This window comes from Mesoplodon mirus, assembly GCF_964341445.2.
Source record: "Mesoplodon mirus genome assembly, chromosome: 11".
Lineage (NCBI taxonomy): Eukaryota > Metazoa > Chordata > Mammalia > Artiodactyla > Ziphiidae > Mesoplodon > Mesoplodon mirus.
The window spans coordinates 20,970,427-20,991,544 of NC_138987.1; the positions used below are offsets into that span (position 1 = coordinate 20,970,427).

Here is a 21,118-nt window from a genome sequence, read left to right on the forward strand (position 1 = left end):
TCTTCATCGCGGTGCACGGGCCTCTCACTGTTGCGGCCTCTCTTGTTGCAGAGCACAGGCTCCAGATGCTCAGGCTCAGTAGTTGTGGCTCACGGGCCTAGTTGCTCCGCGGCATGTGGTATCTTCCCAGACCAGGGCTCAAACCCGTGTCCCCTGCATTGGCAGGCAGATTCTCAACCACTGCGCCACCAGGGAAGCCCTGAACTAATTTTAAAATGTCATCTCTACTAAGGGGGCTCTTTGATTCTCTCCCTCCAACTTTGTGTGGAAATGGGAACAACCTTAGGCTTTAGAATTAGTAGATCTTGTGGCTCTTGAGCACATCACTTCCCATCTCTGAGCTTATGTCATAAGGATGGTACCTTCCAGCCTACAAGTGGGTTCATGTGAGATCAAATGGGATCACTTGTGCATAACGCCCAGGACAGAGTAGATGCTCAGCAGCAGCTACTTTTCAAGCTCTTCTCCCCCAAAATGATTTTTTTTTTTTTTTTACCCTCATTCATACCCAGGTTTTTTTTTTTTTTGCGGTACGCAGGCCTCTCACTGTTGCGGCCTCTCCCGTTGCGGAGCACAGGCTCCGGACGCGCAGGCTCAGCGGCCATGGCTCACGGGCCCAGCCGCTCTGCGGCATGTGGGATCTTCCCGGACCGGGGCACGAACCCGCGTCGCCCGCATCAGCAGGCGGACTCTCAACTACTGCGCCACCAGGGAAGCCCCCATACCCAGGTTTTAGGAGGAACAGTTTGTACGGAAGTCCTCTTCCCACAGGGTGGTGCCACTACCTATCTGTGCTTGAGGGAGACCATCTTTGTCTGCCTTGAGTACCTCGGGCCCGGCAAACATTTGATAGACTTTGCTAATGTTCGGATTTAATAAATCTCAAGAACAGTACAGCCTTTAAAATGAAGTCCATTCTCCCAAAGGGGGTGGAAACTTTTGCAATGATTATTGGTTTCCATTTACATCCTAATGTTTGAGGATGGGAGCCATAACCTGAAGATCCAGAAGTAGACACCAGCAACTGAAAATACTGTACGAATGTCGTGAACATCCAAGTAGACACTTTGTTTTTTCCTCCAGCGGCTTTCTTGGCAGAGAATTAAAAAGGAAAAAAATGGCTGCATGATTTAAGAAAACACTGTGGTGTTTTGGTGATAATAACTTACGTTTCTATAATGCTTTCCAGCTTACAGAATGCTTTCCCATTATTATTTCATTGAATTCTCACAAGTCCCAGAGGTAGGTAAGACAATACTATATTATGGTAAAGGAAACGCTGCCTCTACCACTGACCTACCATGTGGCTCTGTGGGTTATTTAAACGCTCTAAGCTTATTTTCCTAAGGTCTAAAATGGGAGTTGAATCATCCCTTTCTTTTAGGATCGCTGTACAGATTATATGAGCTAATGCATAAACAATACCGGCGACATAGTAAGTGCTTAATAATTGGCAACTGTTACTATGTTCTTAGGTATAATGATCCTCACTTCACAGATGAGGAAACTAAAAATGACCAATTTGCCGAAGATCACACCATTTGTACTTAGCAGAACTGGAATGCAAATCACATTCTTCGGCCCTCAGCTTTAGTCCTCTTTCCGTTACACCTTAGCTGAGATGTGCCATCAGGACTGTTTCAGTGCTTCTGCCAGCAAGGTCCCCCACAAGAAGGAGCTTCTTACCAGTTTCTCTGACGCACTCATCTTTTCCACGTCTGCTTTTGTGTTCACAGAACATCATCAAGAAGGTGATCGGGCAGAAGTTTGTGTATAAGTTCGTCTCTTTCCCGGAGATACTGAAAATGGATCCTCACGCGGTGGAGATCAGCCGGGAGAGCCTTTTGCTGCAGGACAGCGAGTGCAAGGCGCCCCCCGAGAGCCGTGAGGCCCACAGACACGGCCTATCTGCCCTCAAGAGCGCCAGCCGCAACGAGTACATCCACTCGGGCCTGTACTCCTCCTTCACCATCAACTCCCTGCAGAACCCACCTGAGTCCCTCAAGGCCATCAAGACGGAGAAACTGGAGGAGCAGCCGGAAGACAGCCCTCCCGTGGAAGAAGTCAGGACTGTCATCAGGTTTGTGACCAACAAAACCGACAAGCACATCAGCAGGCCCGTGGTGTCCCTGCCCTCCACGTCGGAGGCCTTCCTGGCCTCATCCGTCTCCGCCAAGATCTCCTCGTTAATGTTGCCAAATGCCGCCGCCAGCATCTCGTCTGCCTCACCCTCCTCCTCTCGGTCCCCGTCCCTGTCCCCGAACTCGCCCCTCCCCTCCGAACACAGAAGCCTCTTCCTGGAGGCCGCCTGCCATGACTCGGATTCCCTAGAGCCCTTGAACCTGTCATCGGGCTCCAAGACCAGGTCTCCATCTCTTCCCCCAAAGGCCAAAAAACCCAAAGGCTTGGAGATCTCCGCGCCCCCGCTGGTGCTCTCCGGCACCGACATCGGCTCCATCGCCCTCAACAGCCCGGCCCTTCCCTCGGGATCCCTCACCCCAGCCTTCTTCACCGCCCAGGTAAGAGGCGTCTCCGTCGTCCTGGCCGCCCCCAGACTCAGTGGCTTAGCGGACGGGAGGGAAGAGCAACCGAAGCAACTTCCTTCTGACCTTCAGAGGCTAATTCGAGGGCCCCTGTGGCAAAGTCACTGTGTCAGTGTGCAGGGAAATTACTTTTCCATGCCCAGGTGGGAGCGTACACAAGAGGAATGGCTTAGGGTATTGGCTACAGTGGGATGCTTGATTGGTTTCTAGCTTTTAGGGGCCTAAAGTGATCATAAGATGGAATACGCACACTGGCCGTCAAAGCAGATCCAAACAGTGATTTTCTAGGGAAAGCGGAGCAGGCCGGTGACGTTTCAGAAGGCGCTTGGGCTTTATGAAAATTTTATGGGAGAATCCTCTCTGGGGGGCCCTTGATAAGTAGCCATTTGTTTTCTGTTAACAAGAAAATAGATGCTAACCAATATGGCCATTGCAGTTGTCAGTGGGGAGCTGGGTTGTCCTGGAGTCTCTAATAAGAAATGCAGGGGCCACATCAAACGGTGAGAAAGAGAAGCTTCAGTAGAAAACAGTGCTGGCCTGAGAAAGCCCAGGTCCACAGCACAGGGGAGAGGAAAGCAAACTCGTGGAGCAAGACCAGTCTTCGGTGCTCTTAACTCCAGCAGGAAGGCGGCCTTTTCCTCTAAATACGGAACTCAGATGCTCACTCTTGTCCAGCTGGCAGCTGCAGGGCAAAGGCAGGGCAGGTACTGGTAAACCGACGTCCGCTTCCTCTGGAAAACTGGATGCGTTTCAGTGGCAGAGGTTAAGTGCGTTGGCTTTGGGGTCACAGACCTGGATTCAGTCCCTGGCTGCACTGCTGGGTAGAAACGTGACTAGGTACTTGCTCTCTGAGCCAGTTTCCACATCTGTGCAGTGGATTGTTGTGAGGATTAAAGGGGATAATGGCCGTGGGAAGAGAGCTGGCTACAACCGGCAGGTTTTAGTATCATGTGACTTTGTGGCACCAGGGTGGGGTCATGCTTGAGGTGGGTAGGAGCTCTGTCCCCTGCCTCTGTACCCGTCGCTGTAGGTGTCCTTGCTGTCACCATCATTAGTGGCAGCATAACTGAGCTGCTCATGTGTGCCAGGTACTGTTCTAAACACCGTCCATGCACCGTCTCAGTTATTTTTCATCACAGGCCCGTGAAGGAGATACTATTATTGTCCCATTTTTCCAGCAGAGGTAAATGAGGCACGGAGGTAAAGTAACTCATCCAAGATCACACAGCTAATAGGCCACAGAGGTGAACTTGAACCCGGTTAGTCCGCTTCAGAAGCAAGTAAAACGCTCTCGGCATGTGCACTGGGAAAATGCCCACTTGTCCCTGATCATGAGACGCCCGTGGAGTCTGCAGGCAGCTGAAAGCAGCTCTTGGGCATTTTCCTCTCCATGGCTTCTCCCAGATGATTGTGGCCCAGGGATTTCATGTCGGCTCAGCTTGTGAGCTGGTGGTGACGGCAGGCTGCTGCGGAGGGGAGGGCTCAGGGCTCCGTGACAGGCAGAATGAGCATGTGTGCTCTTAAATGGGGCATTTCCTGACCAAGCAAAGCTGTCCAGTGACTAAGGACCGCTGAGTAAATGGCTCAGGCACAGTGGCTTCCGATGTCGCTCAGAGAAGTAACTAGAGAAGCAGGCCAGGGGTGCAATCTGAGGATCTCCTCCCCGGCCTCCTCTGTGTTTCCAGCTGTGAGGTGTAGAGAGGCCTAGAGCCAGGCCCAGGCCAACTCTGATTTCGGTCTCTGCTTTCTCTGTGTATCACCGTCTCTGAACACGTGCCAGCCCTGTAGTCGCGTCGGAGGAAAGCGGCTCGGGCTAGCCCTGTGGTTCTGGGCCTGGACATAGTGAATTTAGGGAGGCTCCGGGCAACAGGACTGAGGATGTGTGACTGGGCCGAGGGGAGGGGGGACAGTGACACGAGTTAGGGACACAGGGTGGATGTGGAGGAATGGATGCAAAGCTCAGGACTGGGAGACGGCATCTACTAGAATGGCCTGCCAGCAGGGAGGGGGAAGCACGGGAAAGCCGGATGTTTAACAGAGAACCTGTGCCTTAGGGAGATGCGCGGGCTGGTCCTCCCAGGCCGTGAGGGCGGGGCCTCGACCTGTGGGCCACAACGTCCAAGGCATGGGAGGGCGCTTCCTGAGGGGAGAGAGGCACAGGGCAGGATCTGGACAAGGACAGGAGAGGGGAAGTGGCAGCCTGGGCCAGGGGAGGGGCTTTGGATCAGGTGTGAGGGGGTGGCGTTGGGGGCTAGGTAGTGTCTGAAGCCATTCAGAGCTAAAGGAGTCAACGGCTGCCTTTGGGGGATGGCGGAGTCTCAGGACTTGAGATCCCCTCACCTTCTAGCGGGCTCAGCTCTGCACCTGGAGCGCCTGTGGCTGACAGGGAGGGAGAGGAGAGGCCAGGAGGGAGACACCAGAGAGAGCAGAGGAAGGGCAAGACTCAGGGGTGGGGTGTTCCCCCAGGTGGCTTCTCTGAGAGCAGACAGGAGAGTCAGGTGGTTTTATCTCGACTTGACAAGCCCTTGAGTCTTCTAGGATTTCGGGGAGGCCTCGAGTCCGTGAAGGATTTGGATTCTCAGAGAACAGGAGCTGTTTCAGGTGCCCCAGAAACTCACCCACCAGCCCCTGGTTCTCCAGTGCACAGTCAGAATCAGCATCAGCTCCCTCAGCAGTTCTCCTGAAGTCCACTGGGCCTCAAACTGAGGGGTGAGCCCATCTCCCTGAAATCGCCCCCAGGGATGGGAGCGGACTCCTGTTGGCCCCCAGGTCAACTCTGGGGGGTTCCTCTCCACCCAAGGGAGTGTGGGGCGTTTCTCTCACAGGCAGCAGTGGCGCCTCACTCCGCGGCTCACTGGCTTCTCTCCTCCCTTAGCACTTTCTGTCGCAGAAACTCCCACTTTCTGTGGGGTGTGCAGTGTGTATGCAGAAACATTTGGTTACCTGTGGGGACCGCCTATCAACTTTCTTCGTGGCTAGCTTTAAAAGAGATAAAAGTGTGCTGTAATAACTTGATACCCTGAAAATGAAGTTCCCAAGAACTTGTATTTATTCCAAGAATGATTTATATTTTATTGATTCATTTATTCCAAGGATAATTCCCAGTTAGTTTCAGCTAGAAGCGTGGCAGGAGGAAGGGTAGGATTAAGCATGTCTTGGCCTGCTTAGGGTCATGTGGTTACAGTGCCCTCCAAGGACCTTATTAAACCACATACCTCGTGTAGGCCCAAATTCAGATTAGAAATTTCAGGCTGCAGCATGATGAGCATGAAAAAGCATCGGCATTCTGCCACTCCCCCAACATCATAACCGCCACTCCCATCAAGAATACTTGTGGCACATCTGCTGGCACCCATACAAGATGCAGTTGAGATGAGTCTCCTGAGTCTTTGAGAAACGATTACAAAGGTAGACAGACACGAGGATCCCCCCGAGGCAGCCCCAGCGTGGACTGTGAGGAACTGAGAAAATGAGAATACAAAAGCCAGCTGGCACCAAGGAGTGAGGTAGTTGGAGCTCAGCCACCGAGGTCACATCAGGCTGTTGCTAGAAAAACAGGAATGTTATCTCTGATGGCATGAGCTACAGAAATTGAGATGGGGGTGGGGGGAGGAGCCAGGATGTGAAACCCTCCTGGTTTCCAGCCAGGCACCGTGGAAGCCCAAATGGTGCCAGCTGGAACTTCTGATTCTCTGTATCTTCTGCATCTGGGTGTCACCTGTCCCTCCTTCCTTCCATTTGCCTCTTCTCTTTAGTCTCTCCCTCCTCCTGTCTTACCGATGTAAAGTTAGCTCAGAATCGGAGGTTGGCTCATTGCACGTCCCTCCATGTAGGCCAAGACCTCTGTTCATCTCACACGTGATGTCTAAGATGTTGAACTCAGATATGCACGGGCACCAGGGCGTGAACTCACATCAGTCTGAGCATGCATGCCCCGGGCTATTTTATTAGTAGCGGCTTTGGGTTAACACTGAGTAGAGACAGCTTGCTGAGGACTGAACTGCTAAAACCTCCCTCCTGCATTTACTGATGGATGTGACAGCCTTGAGCCCAGATCGTAAGGTGGGAATTGGGCGTAAAATGGATGCGTGTGGTGTGGAGTCATTGGGTAGACTGCCTCCTGGCGCAGCTCTGGAGTCGTTTCCATCTTACTCTCTCTTTCGCCATGATCCCAAAAGGAAGTAAGTTTGGTTTTTTTTCCCTTCGTCCCACTCCGTAACACTGCCCTAGCTCGGCCTGCAGCTTTCTCCAGGCCCTACAGAAGAAGGGTGTCCTTTCAGGAGCTCTGTTCAGTGGAGGATGTCACTGGTAGACTTTGGGGTGACTTGACACTCCAGCTGAAGGTTCTTCTCCCAGCTCTGGATTGCCTAAGATGAACGAAGTGTGACCGTCGCCCTCCCTCTTTCCACCCTGGGGCCCGTCTTTTCTGTAGATCCTTTGTGGATCTGCCGACTTCTCCCCAGTCCTACCCTTACTCTGTTTTTCCCCCTCTTACCATGGCTGCCCTGGACCAATAGGGAACTCTCCTGTTTGTCCTCTTTTCCTTCAGATCCGCGCATTCAGTGCTATGCAAACTTCTCTGCGACTCTACTTCTGTTTGGAAGTTCTTAAAACCGTGTTTTTATTTGAATTCAGACAACTCTAGGAGTTTCCAGAGGTTCACTGTCACCTTTTGAGGATTTTTTTAACCACAAAATGGCACTGTCATGGATTCTGTTGGCATCCATGGGAGATTAAGATTAGAGATGTTTGTTGCTACAACCTGTCCAGCCATCGGCTAGGCACCTGGAGATACGGAGGTGAGCAAGACAGACACAGTTCCTGTTCTCATGAGCTTACAAGCTTGCTGCCAGTAGGTAAAGAATAAGGGCAATATGTAACGTGCGGTGGTGTGAAATTATACAGGGCCCTGGGAACTCGCTGAGGAATTTAGACTTGTTTTGATGGGAAATTAATAGCTGCTGAAGGTGTAAGTCAAGGGAAACAAAAATCCCTGTTAGAATCTATCAACAAGTAATTATTTAGCATTATCTGCAAATCACAAGAAGGACACCAAAAGTACAAGTGCCTATTTTTATGACCTTAGGACCTAGCCATGACAAGGCATACACACGCACAAGATGGCACACGGCAAGAGCCAGATACACAGTGCAGAGAAGTACCTTAGGAACAGAACGGGGAAAGAACATGTAGTTCAATTCAACAAACCCAGATTGAGCACCTGTCATGTCACGGGCTTTGATTGGAGCTGGGGGTGCAAACGTGAATTAGATAGTCCCTGCTAGTTGGGAGGGAACTCGTAACTTAAGTTGGTTAATATAGTATCCCGGACACAGTACAAATGGAATTCTTAGGTATAAAAGGAATACTAAGGAAGAAGGTATTAACTTTCTTGGGGATGGGGAAGGGTGTTGAAAAGGTGTTCGTGGAAGGGGTGATCACACTTGGGCAGGGTGTTAAAGGATCAGCAGCAATTTATCTGGCACGTGGGGTGAAGAGGGCATTGTAGGCAGAGGAACACCTTGAGCCAAAGCATAAAGATGTGCAGTGGGGCTTCCTTGGTGGCACAGTGGTTGAGAGTCCGCCTGCCGATGCAGGGGACACGGGTTCGTGCCCCAGTCCGGGAGGATCCCACATGCCGTGGAGCGGCTGGGCCCGTGAGCCATGGCCGCTGAGCCTGTGCGTCCGGAGCCTGTGCTCCGCAACGGGAGAGGCCACAACAGTGAGAAGCCCGCGTACCGCAAAAAAAAAAAGATGTGCAATAGCCTTGTGCATTAGGGCAGAACAGTAGTTCAGCAAGAGGGGAGGATACATTCCAAAGGTAAAGGAAGTGGTGGAAGATGGAGCCTGAGTGACACAATGAGAATTGTGTTTTAGAAACCATCCTGATGACGTGGATAAGGGAGGGGAGAGGCTGGAAGCAGTTAGGAATATGACTGTAAAATTCCAGGTGAAAGACAACGAGGACCTAAGGCTGTGATAGTGGCATGAGGCGAAAGGTGATGGCTCTGAGGGACACAGGGACTGCCACCAACAGGACTTGGTGATGGGTGTGGAGGTGCCAGGGGAGAGCCAGAAGTTGAGTATGAGTTTCACGGAAGGAAAGAAGCTCATGGGGAAAGGTTACAGGTCCGGTTTGGCTGTGCTGAGTTTGAGGAGCCTGAAGGACATTCAGGAGGAAACACCCAGCTCGGTTGGGGCTAAGGAGAGAGTCTGGGGATGGTCAAGTGGTGGTTGGTTAATAACTGCAGAAGCAGATACGGTCACTTGTGGAACGGCTCTAGCCCAGGGGACCATGGGCTGAGTGGTCAGGACAGTTCTGGAATGAGTGCTAAAGAACTAGTAGGTTGGAATTGTGTGGTGCTCAGGACACTTCAACCAAAGCTGGTGGGGGGGCGTACGGGGGGGGGCTTTCACATGAAACTAGGCGATGGGGGAACCTAGAATTGTGGCCAGGGAGGTTGTACTCTTTTTTTCCCTGAAACTAAACCCAGTGTCTTAAGGGGAGTGATTCAAGTGGCAGTGATGAGAACAGATTGGAAGGGAGAGACCAGAGGCAGCTGGGCTGCTTCAGGTGGCAGTTGCTGAGTGCCACCGAAGTTGATAGGGGCTTGGATGCAGCAAGACTGCAAAGGAGGGGGTAAACAGGAGAGTCAGTTCCAGGAAGTGTCCACAGGCCATGCCCAGAGGGTGTGGCAGGGGGTGAGGGGAAGGCATTTTGCACCTCAGTGACTGGATGCAGGGTCGTAGACCGGGCTGTGAGTACAGGGATAGTGTCTTGTTTTACCGTTGTTTCTCTGGTGCTTGATACATACTATGTACTCGGTCAGTATTTGTCGAGTGGCTAGATAAATGGTGCTCCTGTTGATAGAAATGGATGCGTCATAAACACTGGATTTGGAAAGAAGGTGGTGAGTTTGTGCTGTCTGGTTGAGGGGAAATCAGGAATCTCCTTTGAGGAGGTGGAGGACATTTTGATGGTCAGAGGGCATGATCCAGGAGGACGGCACTCAGGAGGGGTGTGTCTGGACAGTGTTCACTCACCAGGTTTAGCTCAGATATGAGGGCTTTCTAGAAGGCTCAGTATTAAGTGTAAGAAGAACTGAGTGGGGAGGATGAAATGAGGTCCTGAGAGGAGGGTCTTTCCCCTTGAAAATGAACACCCATTGCCTTTGGGCCCTAGGGCATCCCCTTCCCTGGCAGGTGCCAGGATCAGTCCCTGTCTGCCATTCAGAAGAGCTCATTTGCTAAGACATTCTTCAGTGAAGGAAGAGCTCATTTGCTAAGACATTCTTCAGTGAAGGAAGAGGAAGCGTGCGTTTTGCTGGTGGCTTCTTTGTTTAGCCTCTACCTCGGGCTCAGCTTACCCTCCATGACTCAAGGTGCTTGTGGAGAGAGGCTGTGAAAGCTCACATGATACCAGAGATAACCCAGGCCAGGCTTTATAGGAATTTTCCCTAAAAGAGCAACCAACCAGTTTTTTTCTCTACGGCCGCAGATCTTCAGGCAGAACAGGGATGGGAGGGAGAGGAGTGAATGTAGTCATTTTACAGTATTTATTTGCATGTATTATAGAAGACATTTCGAATGTATTTAACATGAGAAACAGAAGGCTACTGTATTCTGAGTATATCCTGTATCCCTTAGAAACAAATTCTCAAATTCAGACATGGGGATGAATTTTAGACTATGAAAATATATTCTACACCTCATATGTTGCTCAGAGGATTAAAAAGAAATGGATATATATTTATGGCCATGGATGAGAGAAAGGTAGCTAGCTATGTTTTGTAGTTTAGCAGATTCACTGTCTCTTTAGAGCTGTGAGACTTTCATTGGTAGGTAAACTAGGAGGCCCTGAACACATTGGTTAGTAAATTAATGTGGCATACTGTGGTTGGGACCTGGCTTCAGAGTAACATGCAAATACTAGTTCTCAGATCACCTGAGCTGTGGACTTGACCCTACCATGACTGAGAGGAACCTTAAAGCACCAGCTGACTAGGTTGGTTTGTCTGTTTCAGAACATTAAGTACTTTTCCATATACAGTTGAGGATTTCTCCCATGAATAGGTGAAATACAGTTCATCAAGTATACTTTGAATTAATTACTAATGATAACAGTCCTGAACACTTATTGAGCATTTGCTCCAGGCACATACTAAGAGCTTTACATAGATTATTTATTCTTCCTAACAATCCTGTAATGCAAAAAACGTAGGCATTTTTCTCCCTGTCTTGCAGATTAGGAAACTGAGGCATAGAAAGGTTACCTAGCTAGTAAGTAGTGGTTCTGAGATTGGAACCCTGGCAGAGCCCATGTGGAACTGCTAAGCCTGAACCGTTAGGCCAGATGGCCTGGCAAGTTTGTGAAATTGCCTTGAATTAGAACAAATGGGAAGCTTATCCAAAACAAGTATTTATCCTAGTGACCTCATAGGTCATTCAATATGTAGGAAATGCTGTAGAACCAAAGACTCAAATAACTTGAGTCTGATCAGCAGCTTGATTGAGAACCTTTGGATGTTTGTCTCCTTTCCACTGAACAGAGCAGACCTTTCATTTAAGCTAAATGTTCTGGATAATTAACGAAGCTGCTAGGGCCAATTCTAGGAAAAAAGAACACTTCAGCATCTAGTATGATGCAATCTGAAATGCTGGCGCCCTTACTGTCGTTCTTCCTACGCAGAGCACCTTACTGACATCACAAAACCACCGAGGGGCCCCTCCTAGTCAGCAAAGGTACAAAACCACCCTGGCCAGGGCGCTTGGCTCCGCTGAGAATAAAAGCCATGCAGACTTGCCAGCTGGGGCGGTAAGTGCTGTTTCTTCTGCACTCTGGCTGGCTTGCAGGCCAGGACTCCTGCTGCGTATATGCAAGCAAATGCAATCCTTGGCACTCTCCCAGGAAACCCAGAGTTCTGGCTTTATACCCAATCTGACAAGAAAGGATTCCGCCCCCCCCTCCAAACCATTGCCAGGGAGATGAATTCTCATGAACCCCATATCTGGAGTGAAATCTGGAAAACCCAGTTCAGAGCTTTTGATGAAGCTGCTACAGGGTATTTTAGCAGCAGATCCTGAAGTATTAAAGGGCTGTTGATAGGGAAAGTGAAGCTTGGGAGGCCCTTTAAAAAATGTGTGTGTGTGTAGCCAAAGGAATGGATGTCCACTGTAGAAAAATAAGAAAATATAGATAAGAAAAAGTAAAGCCCTTTTATGGGATCCCACTTACTTGTACAATAAATCTTGTTTAATGCGTGAGGAGGAGCAAATTGAAGAGCACCTGGACAAAAGTTGCTAGGAACTTGACTTTTCTACTAGAATGCTTAAGGAACGTAACGTTTCCATGCTTTCTTCCTTTATAAAACTGCTCATACAGTTAGCATTGAAGGAAATTAAGCTGCACAGCCCTGCAGAAATAAAAAAGTTGTCAGATTTTCCTAAAATGGTGACGCTTGTTTCTTGGTTTGTGGCTAATGCCCCTGGCCACACTACTGACCACAGCTGGAGTCAGGTGATACCTGTATCAAACACTGTGTGTGTGCTTCTTTCCCAGACACCAAATGGATTGCTTCTGACCCCGAGCCCACTGCTGTCCAGCATACATTTCTGGAGCAGCCTTAGTCCAGTTGCTCCACTGAGTCCTGCCCGGCTGCAAGGGCCAAACACGCTGTTCCAGGTGAGCATTTGGAAACGAACTTTTAAATGTGGAATTTCTAAGGGATGTTTCCCCAGTATATCCTGCAAGGTAATATTTTCACTAAATATAGGGCAGAACTCACTGTTTCAGTTTCCAAAAGGAATTCATGTTCACGTGGCTGCAAAAGGCTGTCTTCAGAGGCACGTATTTTCACTGAGGTGGAGTTCTCATGTCAGATACCCATAAATAGAACAGTTAGTTCTTGAAGTGTTTTGGATATTTTCACTGACTATGAAAACTGGAAACTTATTAAGGAAAAAAATTGTTCTAATTGTATTTTATAAAATCTCATAAAAGACTTTAAAATACTAATCTATTATTAGTCAATGTAGTGACATCACAAAGTAAATTGAAAAATAGTGAACAGCTTCTCCAAACTGTAATGGAAAAGTTACCTGCATAATTCTATGAATCAGAATCAAGTTCTTGATCCAAAAAAAAAAAAAGCTTCCAGGTCATTTGGTTAAAAACGAATTAAGCCTCTGCTGTTTTATCTTGTAAAACTCCCTGTACCAGGTAAGCACATTCATTAGTCATTCCCACACTAGAATCCTGCAGTAGCATCGCTTGCTATTGTGTGGAAATCAGTATTTCCTCTTGGAGACCCAAAGATTACTCACTGACCAAGATGTTACTGTTTGAATATGTGAATGTAGTATAGAAGGGATCCTAGGCATAGGAATGAAGCAAAACTGGATAAAGTACAAACCCCCTCTTGACCCGATTCTAGCCTGGTCTGTCTCATTCACCCTGCACCCCACGTCTGCCCCGCCCCCCAACATGGCTTACCCCAAGTTAGTTGTAGTTCTTTTGCTCTCGTTGCATCTGGCACTTGCCACTTTGTATTCAGCTGGCAATCTCCCCACTAAACTGTGGGCCCTCAAGAGGCCATCTTGTTTGCTGTGGTGTGCGCCTGGCATCTAGCACATTTCTTGGTACACAGAAGGATGTTCAGTAAGTATCACTGGCCGACTAAGGAATGGATGCCTCAGAATTCATCAAGAGATGTCTAAGAAAGTTACGTGTTAAAAAGATCAGGCCTCCAGTGCTTTTCTCAGTTGTTCATTTTGCTTGTCAAGTTTAATATCTACCTCTGTGCCATGGGCTGTACATGCTGGTATTCAGGGTCTCATTGGGAGAAGGGTGGAGCTAAAGAGGTTTTGATTACTATCTTGCTTCTCTGGTTTCCTAATAGGGTTGAGGTAGGGTGTCATGATGTGACTATATCCCTGGAGTAATCAGGTTTCTCTTCCTGGCCCTTCTCATCACAAGAAATTGAGGATATGGTCATGCACAGCCAATGTGGTGATTCTTAGCCATTTTAACTCAGGCAAGGAAACAAAAACTAGAAATAGCAAAAACCAGTGAGCAAGTGCAGTACTAGGCAAGTTTTAGATTAGTAATCTTTTGGTGGGGGAACTAACAGACCTTATTTCCTGGAAGTCTCCAGATGGGAGCAGCAGAGAGTTTCCGAGTAGAGCAGAAAGGAGTTAGTTGTATGGTGCATACGTACAGCCAGCTCCCTGGCGGTAGGGACTGTAATACTACTCTAATCCTAGAACCTAACACAGGGCCTCTCTAGGCTTCCCTAGATACTTGTGAATAATGAACGGACTCTTCCTTCCCTCCTCACTGGGAATTCTGCCACCTGACTGGTGCAGGGCTTGGTGACCTCCGAAGGAAGCCATGGAGAACTACTGGTTGGGAGGTCTTTGAGATCTCTTGCCTTAGACACTAAACCTTTTCCAGCCCGTTACTCCCAACAGGAACAGTGGTTTGTGTCCCTAGTGATTCTACACATTAGTAGGGTATCAGGAGCTCTGGGAATTGGGAGATAGGCATATCCCTCCTCTTCAGTCACTACTGTAGACCAGTGGTTCTCAAAGTTAACGTGCAACAGAATCAGCTGGAGGGTGTGTTAAAATGCAGTTTGCTGAGCCCCACCCCCAGTTTCTGATTCAGAAGGTCTAGGATGGGGCCTGATAAAAACATTCTTTCAAGTTCCTAGTTGATGCTGCTGCTCCAGGAACCACACTTTGAGAACCACTGAGGACCAGCGGTTCCTAATTGACATTTAGAATTCTGCAGAAGAAATGCTGCATTTAAAGGCTACCTGCTCAGAATTTTGATTTCACAAACTGGACCTGTCCTCTCTCCTGGAACCATGCAAAACAATTCCTGAAAAGGAAAGTGCAACCAGGTTTGGATGGCTGACAGGTCGCGTGGCCTTGGGCCCTAAGGAAGAACAATTTTGTACCTTTTAAAGTATTATTACTCTTCCTATGATAAGGGCATTGAGCTGGTGAAAGCTGAAATTAATTAGCAGTTTTGAAAATGGTAAAACAACATGGTAAGAAGAAGAATTAGATTTTTAATAATTAGACATGTCAAATGATGGGATTCAAAATTCAGATTAGTATCAACAGTACCCCTTTTTAAACTAATGAAAGTAAGTTTCTTTAAAAATAGCAAGCCTCTATCACATATGCTATGTGAATGTGTTAGAGGAGGAAACAAATTAAGACTTGGCCTATAGTAAGTTTTAAATGATGCTGGCAGATTTCCTGCTATGATGACTAGAAACGATCAGAATCCTTAGGCTAACAGTTGACAGAGCTGAGGGGTTTTGGCACAGAAGGTCCCCTGATACTACTATAGTAAGTGAGAGCAGATACTGAAAATCTTAAGGGAAGGAGAGTGAAGATATTATATTACCCTTTCTAGAAGAGGTATGCTTTGGAATCTAGACACATTTTAGTGAAGAGAGAGATGCCAAAGACATTGTGCTAAATCTAAATATACAACCTTGATTTATAAATAGAGATGGGTTACAGTTGGACCGTTTAGCATTTTAAGCTTGTCTTTAGGATGTCTGTTCCACTTTTGAAACAGATTTTGATCAGATTTGGAATACACCTGGTCGGTACAGCTATATCTTGAAACAAGGTAATTTTCAATTGAGGCTGTTTTCTGTCATTTTTAATTCAACAAATCTAACCCAACAAATATTTGCAATGCTCTGAGGCAGGGACTGTGGCGATATACAATATGTGAATAATAGATGTGTAAACAAAGTGCTCCAGGAGCCCCATAGGAGTAGCTCTTTCCAGCTGGGGGCTGGACAGAGTGTCACCTGAGCTAGGAAGAAGGGCCAGGATTCTGGCAAAGTATATTCTAAATGAATAGATCTGCATCATTTGGATATGAACGTACATAGTCTGTTCTGGAAGGAACTGGGTGATAGGAGACTGGTTGGAAAAGCAGCTGTGGGATTTGAAGAGTATACCAAGGAGTTGTTAAGTGATAACCAGGGAAGGCTTTTTAAGCTGGAAATAGCATAACATCTCTAGAAAGGACAGAAGAGAAAGCATAAGGGGCAGGAAAACATGAGGAAATTTATACTATTCCAAATTCTGAGGGAAGAATCATCTTTTAGATAAGAACAGTGAAAACAGGAATATATTTAGAAGACATTCCAGAGGTAAAATTGAGAGGATGACTTAGTTGAGTGTAAGAAGTAGGTAGTGAAAATTAGGAAAAGGCAAGGATTACTAAGTGATTAGAAGACTGGGAATGCTACTGATAACAATAGTTACCATTTTTTTGAGGACTGCTGTATACCAGACATTGTTCTAAGCACACTTTTTCATGGCTTCTTATTTAATAGTCCCAATAGTTCTATTTGAAAAGATAACCAATTTCACGAGAAAAAGAAAAGATAACTAAGACCCAGAGATGTTGCTCAACTTACCCAAGATTGCATGTTAATAAGTGGCAGAGCCCTGATTCCTGTTCAGGGCCGAGCTCCTTACCACCACTCCTCTTGACTTAAGAGTGAGTGGGGAAGAGGCATTGGTGGGGATATCTAACTGACATCAGGAAATGTTTGTTGAGTCCAGTATAGGAGAAAGGAAGGCTGAGGACAAAAGTTTAAGAAAAGGGACCGTGTGTGGATGATTTGGGGGGTGGGGCAATAAAGAGGAGTATGAAATATGTCAGAAAAGCCAGGCTAACCAAGAGAAACTATGACAACTGAGTATACAGAAATAAAGAGCACAGGACAGAAATCAGTAACAAAACCAAAAGCTGATTCTTTTGAAAACACCAATAAGATGGACAAAAACTGAGAGAAGATATAAATAAACTCAAAGAATGAAAATTCAAAATCTGCTCTTCTTCCAATGTTCACTCTTAATCAATGGGAATAGTGGTTAGGAGCACGCCTTAAATAAAAAGAGTATAAGCTAAATGCAAATAGATTTGATAACCCAGCTGAAATGGATAAAATTCTATGTAACATTAAAATTCCAAGTGTCAGGAAAGAAACAAAAACCTTGAATAAACTGAAATAGTAATTAAAGAGCACCATCCCCCAACCCCTGACAAAAATAAGTTGGGCAGTTTGGTACAGAAAGCACAGTATCCTTCAGAGTTTAAACTTGGCTTTACTGCTTCTAAGCTATGACCTTTAGCCAATCAGAATTTAACTGAAATCTGTTTTCTCATCCATAAAATGGGGATAACTGAACTTTTATAGGCTCTAGATATCAAATGAAATGACAACCACTGATAAACTGTAAGGGACTAGACACATAACAGTTACTGAAATAGTTTGAAAACTGCAAAAATATATTTACTTGTTCTACAAATATTGTACTTCTAACACATGCCTGGCTCTGTAGTTTGATACTTACTGATGAAGTGAAGTTTAACATTTAGCTTATCTAGACTAAATAGGAATTAAACTAGAAGACAGCCCAGGAGAGGAGCATTGTGACACATATCATCCTGGACAATGAAAACCTAGTTTCCACCAGTTTTAAAAGGAGGTCTTTAATTATTTCATTAAAATTAAATGGGAGTATAGCTGCTGTATTTTAGACCTGAAAGGTATCAAATCATATACCTTTGTCCTATTTATCATCCTAGTTACCAACAAGACAGAAATTAACTTTAGTCTTTAAGTTTGGGCACTTATGGGTGATCTCTCTACTCAGTTTGATATTGTTTATCATTTTAATTAGAAAGAATACTTAAAAGATTTAGAAAATAAGAATATCTTTAAAGATAAGAACTTTCCTCATTTTTAACAGTTACCAAGAAGCATCATTGTAGTACTCTGGAAAACTGATAGCCAATTTCAAAATACAGTATGAGAAGTTACTGATTTACATGCAAGGAATCAGTTTCCTGGTTTTCAAAATTAATTTTTCTTAGTATTTAAAGCAAATTATCATTCTGAGTAGATTGGAATCTTTTAGAAATAGTATTAGAACATACTTTAGCAACATATAAAGTACATATTTTTTTCTACTAGCCTAGGCACATAAAATAATTAGGGACATTTTCTAAGCCTTAGCCTGTTTGCTGTATGTAACCTTGATTTCATTGTCATCTCCCAATCTCACATTCTGTAAAATAATGGGCAACTGACCTCTATCAACCACAGGGGTGATGAGAGAACTGATCCACTATGGTCTGTCTAGGAGTGTAAAGAACTCAGGTCTTCCAGATGGATTTGCAATAACTATTTTAAAAAATCTTTTGTCCACTACAGTTCCCTACACTGCTTAATGGCCACATGCCAGTGCCAATCCCCAGTCTGGACAGAGCTGCTTCTCCAGTACTGCTTTCTTCGAACTCTCAGAAATCCTGATGACATCTGGCCACAATTAAAGACTCATTAACTGATGAAACAAATTTGTCCCCATGGGCTAGTTTACCTGTGTCGTGAGAAGGACGTTGTGAAACCCGTCTGTTAATTTGGTTTGCACTTTTCATAACATGGATGGTCTAGATTTATGTTAGCATTTTAAAAACTTTTTTATATTCAAGTATATATGAAAATCTGTTTTGCATTAAGTGAATTTTAATGTTTTTGTTTTTATATCTTCTTAGCTCTTAAGTGTTGAACACTGTTGACAGTGAAGAACTTTTCTTAATGGTTTTCAATGTAACTAATAAGGATGTGAAGCTTTTTTCCTCTTTAATTCTGCATATGCTGAACTGTGCTTATATACACTATAACCAGCTGTGCCTTCCTTTGCATTTAGTTTAATGTAAATGATTTATATATTTTTTAGTATTAAGAGAAATTGTTTGAAAGACAAAAATTAGTATCAAACAGCTCTCTAGTAGAATTTCATTATTTTTCACAAGTAGGCAATATGAAAGCATTCATATTACTTCTTTTTTGCTTTCAACTGTATGAGAATTGCCTTAGAACCCTCTTTTGAACTGAAATTCAGTGAATATAATGTCCAAGTAATGTTTTTATAAGAAAAAACTAAGCCATATTTAGACAATAAACTTTCATAAAAGAAAATATTCTAAAGTGCATTTTTTGAGAAATGAACGTTGAAAGGCTAGCTTCCTGTTTACAATCTTTTAGACTCCTTCCAAACAAAAACCTGAGATGGAAAAGCTATAGAAAGTTCACTCTATCCATGCCCCTGGAATATTTCCTAGTTTAGCACATTCTTGTTTAAAAAAATTAACCTGGTTCTCCCAGTTTTCCATAGAGAATCATACCTCTCTGACGCATTTACTGTATCGTTATGTTAGGGTTTCTCTAAACCCCAGAAACTATAATTAACGTTTAAAAATCCTATGCTTTGGAAGAGGTTCACAGACTGGTGATGAATACAAATAACAAAGAAACAATTTTGTACAAACAATTTTTTTGTAACACCAGGTGTCTTCATGTGTATAGGTATACCCTTGCTTGTGGAAATTGAGAGGTGTAGGATACACTGCTTTATGTATTACTGTTTATGGTGAGAATGAAGGAAAACTGATAAAAGAAATATAAAATTCTTCAGGAACCTCATCATTGTGGAACTGAACTGATTATATAACAATTTGGAATGCTCAGCAGTAAATTCTGTGCAGTGTAGTTTAGAGCAGTGATAATAGAAACATATTTTCTGTTCCTTCAAAAAAATCAGCAGGCACCAGTCTACAGTGCCATTCTGTATATGAAGTAGTAAAGTTCTAATGTAAGATAAAAGAACTGGAAAGTGCCCAGTGCTTTCAATTCAATATTAAATTAATTATCATCCTTAACTGTAACAGAAACCAATTTGAAATGTGGCTAAATAATTCGATCCAAATGAGGCATTAAATGGCAGGGATTATGAGAAAGGGTAAAAAATAAAGGTTGCCAAAACAAATATTCTTGAATTTTCAGGAAATCTAAAATTTTGTTTTGACACTTACAAAGCTTGAGATTTTCAAGTGGAATTGAGCATCTCTGTGTTTGGGGATGTATGCCCTTATCTGGGGGGAAAAAATCCAAACAAACACTCCAATATGCATCTTTGAATATAAAATAATGGGCCTGGTTCCAAAATCTCCAAATAGACACTACTATCACTCCCTTATAGGCTAAGGATAATTCTGTACATTTAAAATAAAAGAGCTGGTCCAGGGGACTGGTATTCACCAAACATAAAATGTTAGAAGAGGCCTTTGAAAATGCATCCAACCACCATTTCCAGGTTAAGGACACTGCACAGGAGAAGTGGGAGTTGCCTAAGGCTACATAGTTCATTAAAGGTAGAACAATGATTGGTGCTCAGTCCAGTTCTAGTTCCCCATGCCTAGCTATAGGTAACTACTGGTCCAAAACTGTATGTTAGGTAGGAAAAAAAAAAAAAAGAGCATTAAAAAAAACCCATTTTGTCAGATAAGAGCACACCTCAAATTCAAGATTCTTACAAACTAAGTCAATGTGCAAAAACCTCAACCAAAAATATTATTTTAAATGTAAATGTTGAATGTAAATCTGATTCTTGTACTCCCTTCCTCCAAATACTATGATTAACATACACTCTAACTCCACTTATTAGAAATGGAAAAATACAATAATTTTTGATGGATCAAAAAACTCACTATAACACAAACAGAGAACTGGAGGTATTGAAGTATAACACTTATAGCTCTGACTCATTCTGTGTGTTGGGTTTGTTTTTTTTTTTTAAACAATTATTTTAGTCAGAAAATAGGTTTCAAAAAACTTAAGAAATAACTTTGTTTTCCCCTTTTTATATGTTTGCTTGATCAGTGTTAAAACGCTATGGTAAAGTTTTATAGAACTATAACCTAAACGTTGGTCTCTTTGTACACATCTTTTCTATGACTGCAAATCTTCATTCAACTTTCATATATGTATCATTTTTACTGTTATTTTTGTTCAATAAATACTTTGTGATAAAAGGTGTGAAGAGGCAAGTGGATTGGTTTACTTCCATTTACTTGGGATGATCCAAATTCCACCATTCTATAGGGTATAAGTTGGAAAATGAATTGTTATTTAGCTTAAATATTGCACATCGAAACATACTACGTATATATAAATCTTATTTAAACACAGATATTTAAGGAAACAAATACACTTATTGAGGTTGAGTTGGGTGGAAGGGAATGGATTTGAAAAGTGGTCCTGTGATCTTTTAAATCTGAAGTTCTGTCTGTCATTCTGTACTGAGATAGGGAGGTAAGGAGAATGGGAAAAACTAAATTACCATTTATTCTTTTAGCTACAAATAACATCAAGAAATTAAAGCCATCCTGCGTTCATGGATTAGAGCACTTAATATTGTTAAGATCACAATACTACAGAGAGTGATCTACCAATTCAATGCAAATCCTATCACAATCCCAAAGAAACTTATTTTCCCCAGAAATAGAAAATCCCATCCTAAAATTTACATGGAATTTCAAGGAACCTTGACTATACAAAACAATCTTGAAAAACAAAGGTGGAGGACTTACCCTTCTTGATTTCAAAACTTCTAAAGCTACAATTAATTAAAACACCGTGGTACTGGCAGAAGGACAGAGATGTAGACTGAGAGAACAGGACTGAGAC

The 21,118-nt window shown here is 44.4% G+C and overlaps 1 protein-coding gene across 2 annotated transcripts in view; it reads left to right on the forward strand.

Annotated features, from left to right (window-relative positions):
* The window catches only part of ELK3 (ETS transcription factor ELK3), a 71,219-nt gene extending 50,752 nt beyond the window's left edge, over positions 1–20,467 (forward strand). The window contains exons 3-6 of one of the 2 annotated variants that reach the window (XM_082636138.1): positions 1,737–2,519; positions 11,233–11,358; positions 12,103–12,225; positions 17,804–20,467. In XM_082636138.1, coding sequence (XP_082492264.1) covers positions 1,737–2,519; positions 11,233–11,358; positions 12,103–12,225; positions 17,804–17,902 — 1,131 coding nt within the window. In that variant the 3' untranslated portion in view covers positions 17,903–20,467. The remainder of the gene's footprint in view (positions 1–1,736; positions 2,520–11,232; positions 11,359–12,102; positions 12,226–17,803) is intronic. The other variant, XM_082636139.1, reaches the window with a different exon arrangement.
* The last annotated feature ends 651 nt before the right edge of the window (positions 20,468–21,118 follow it).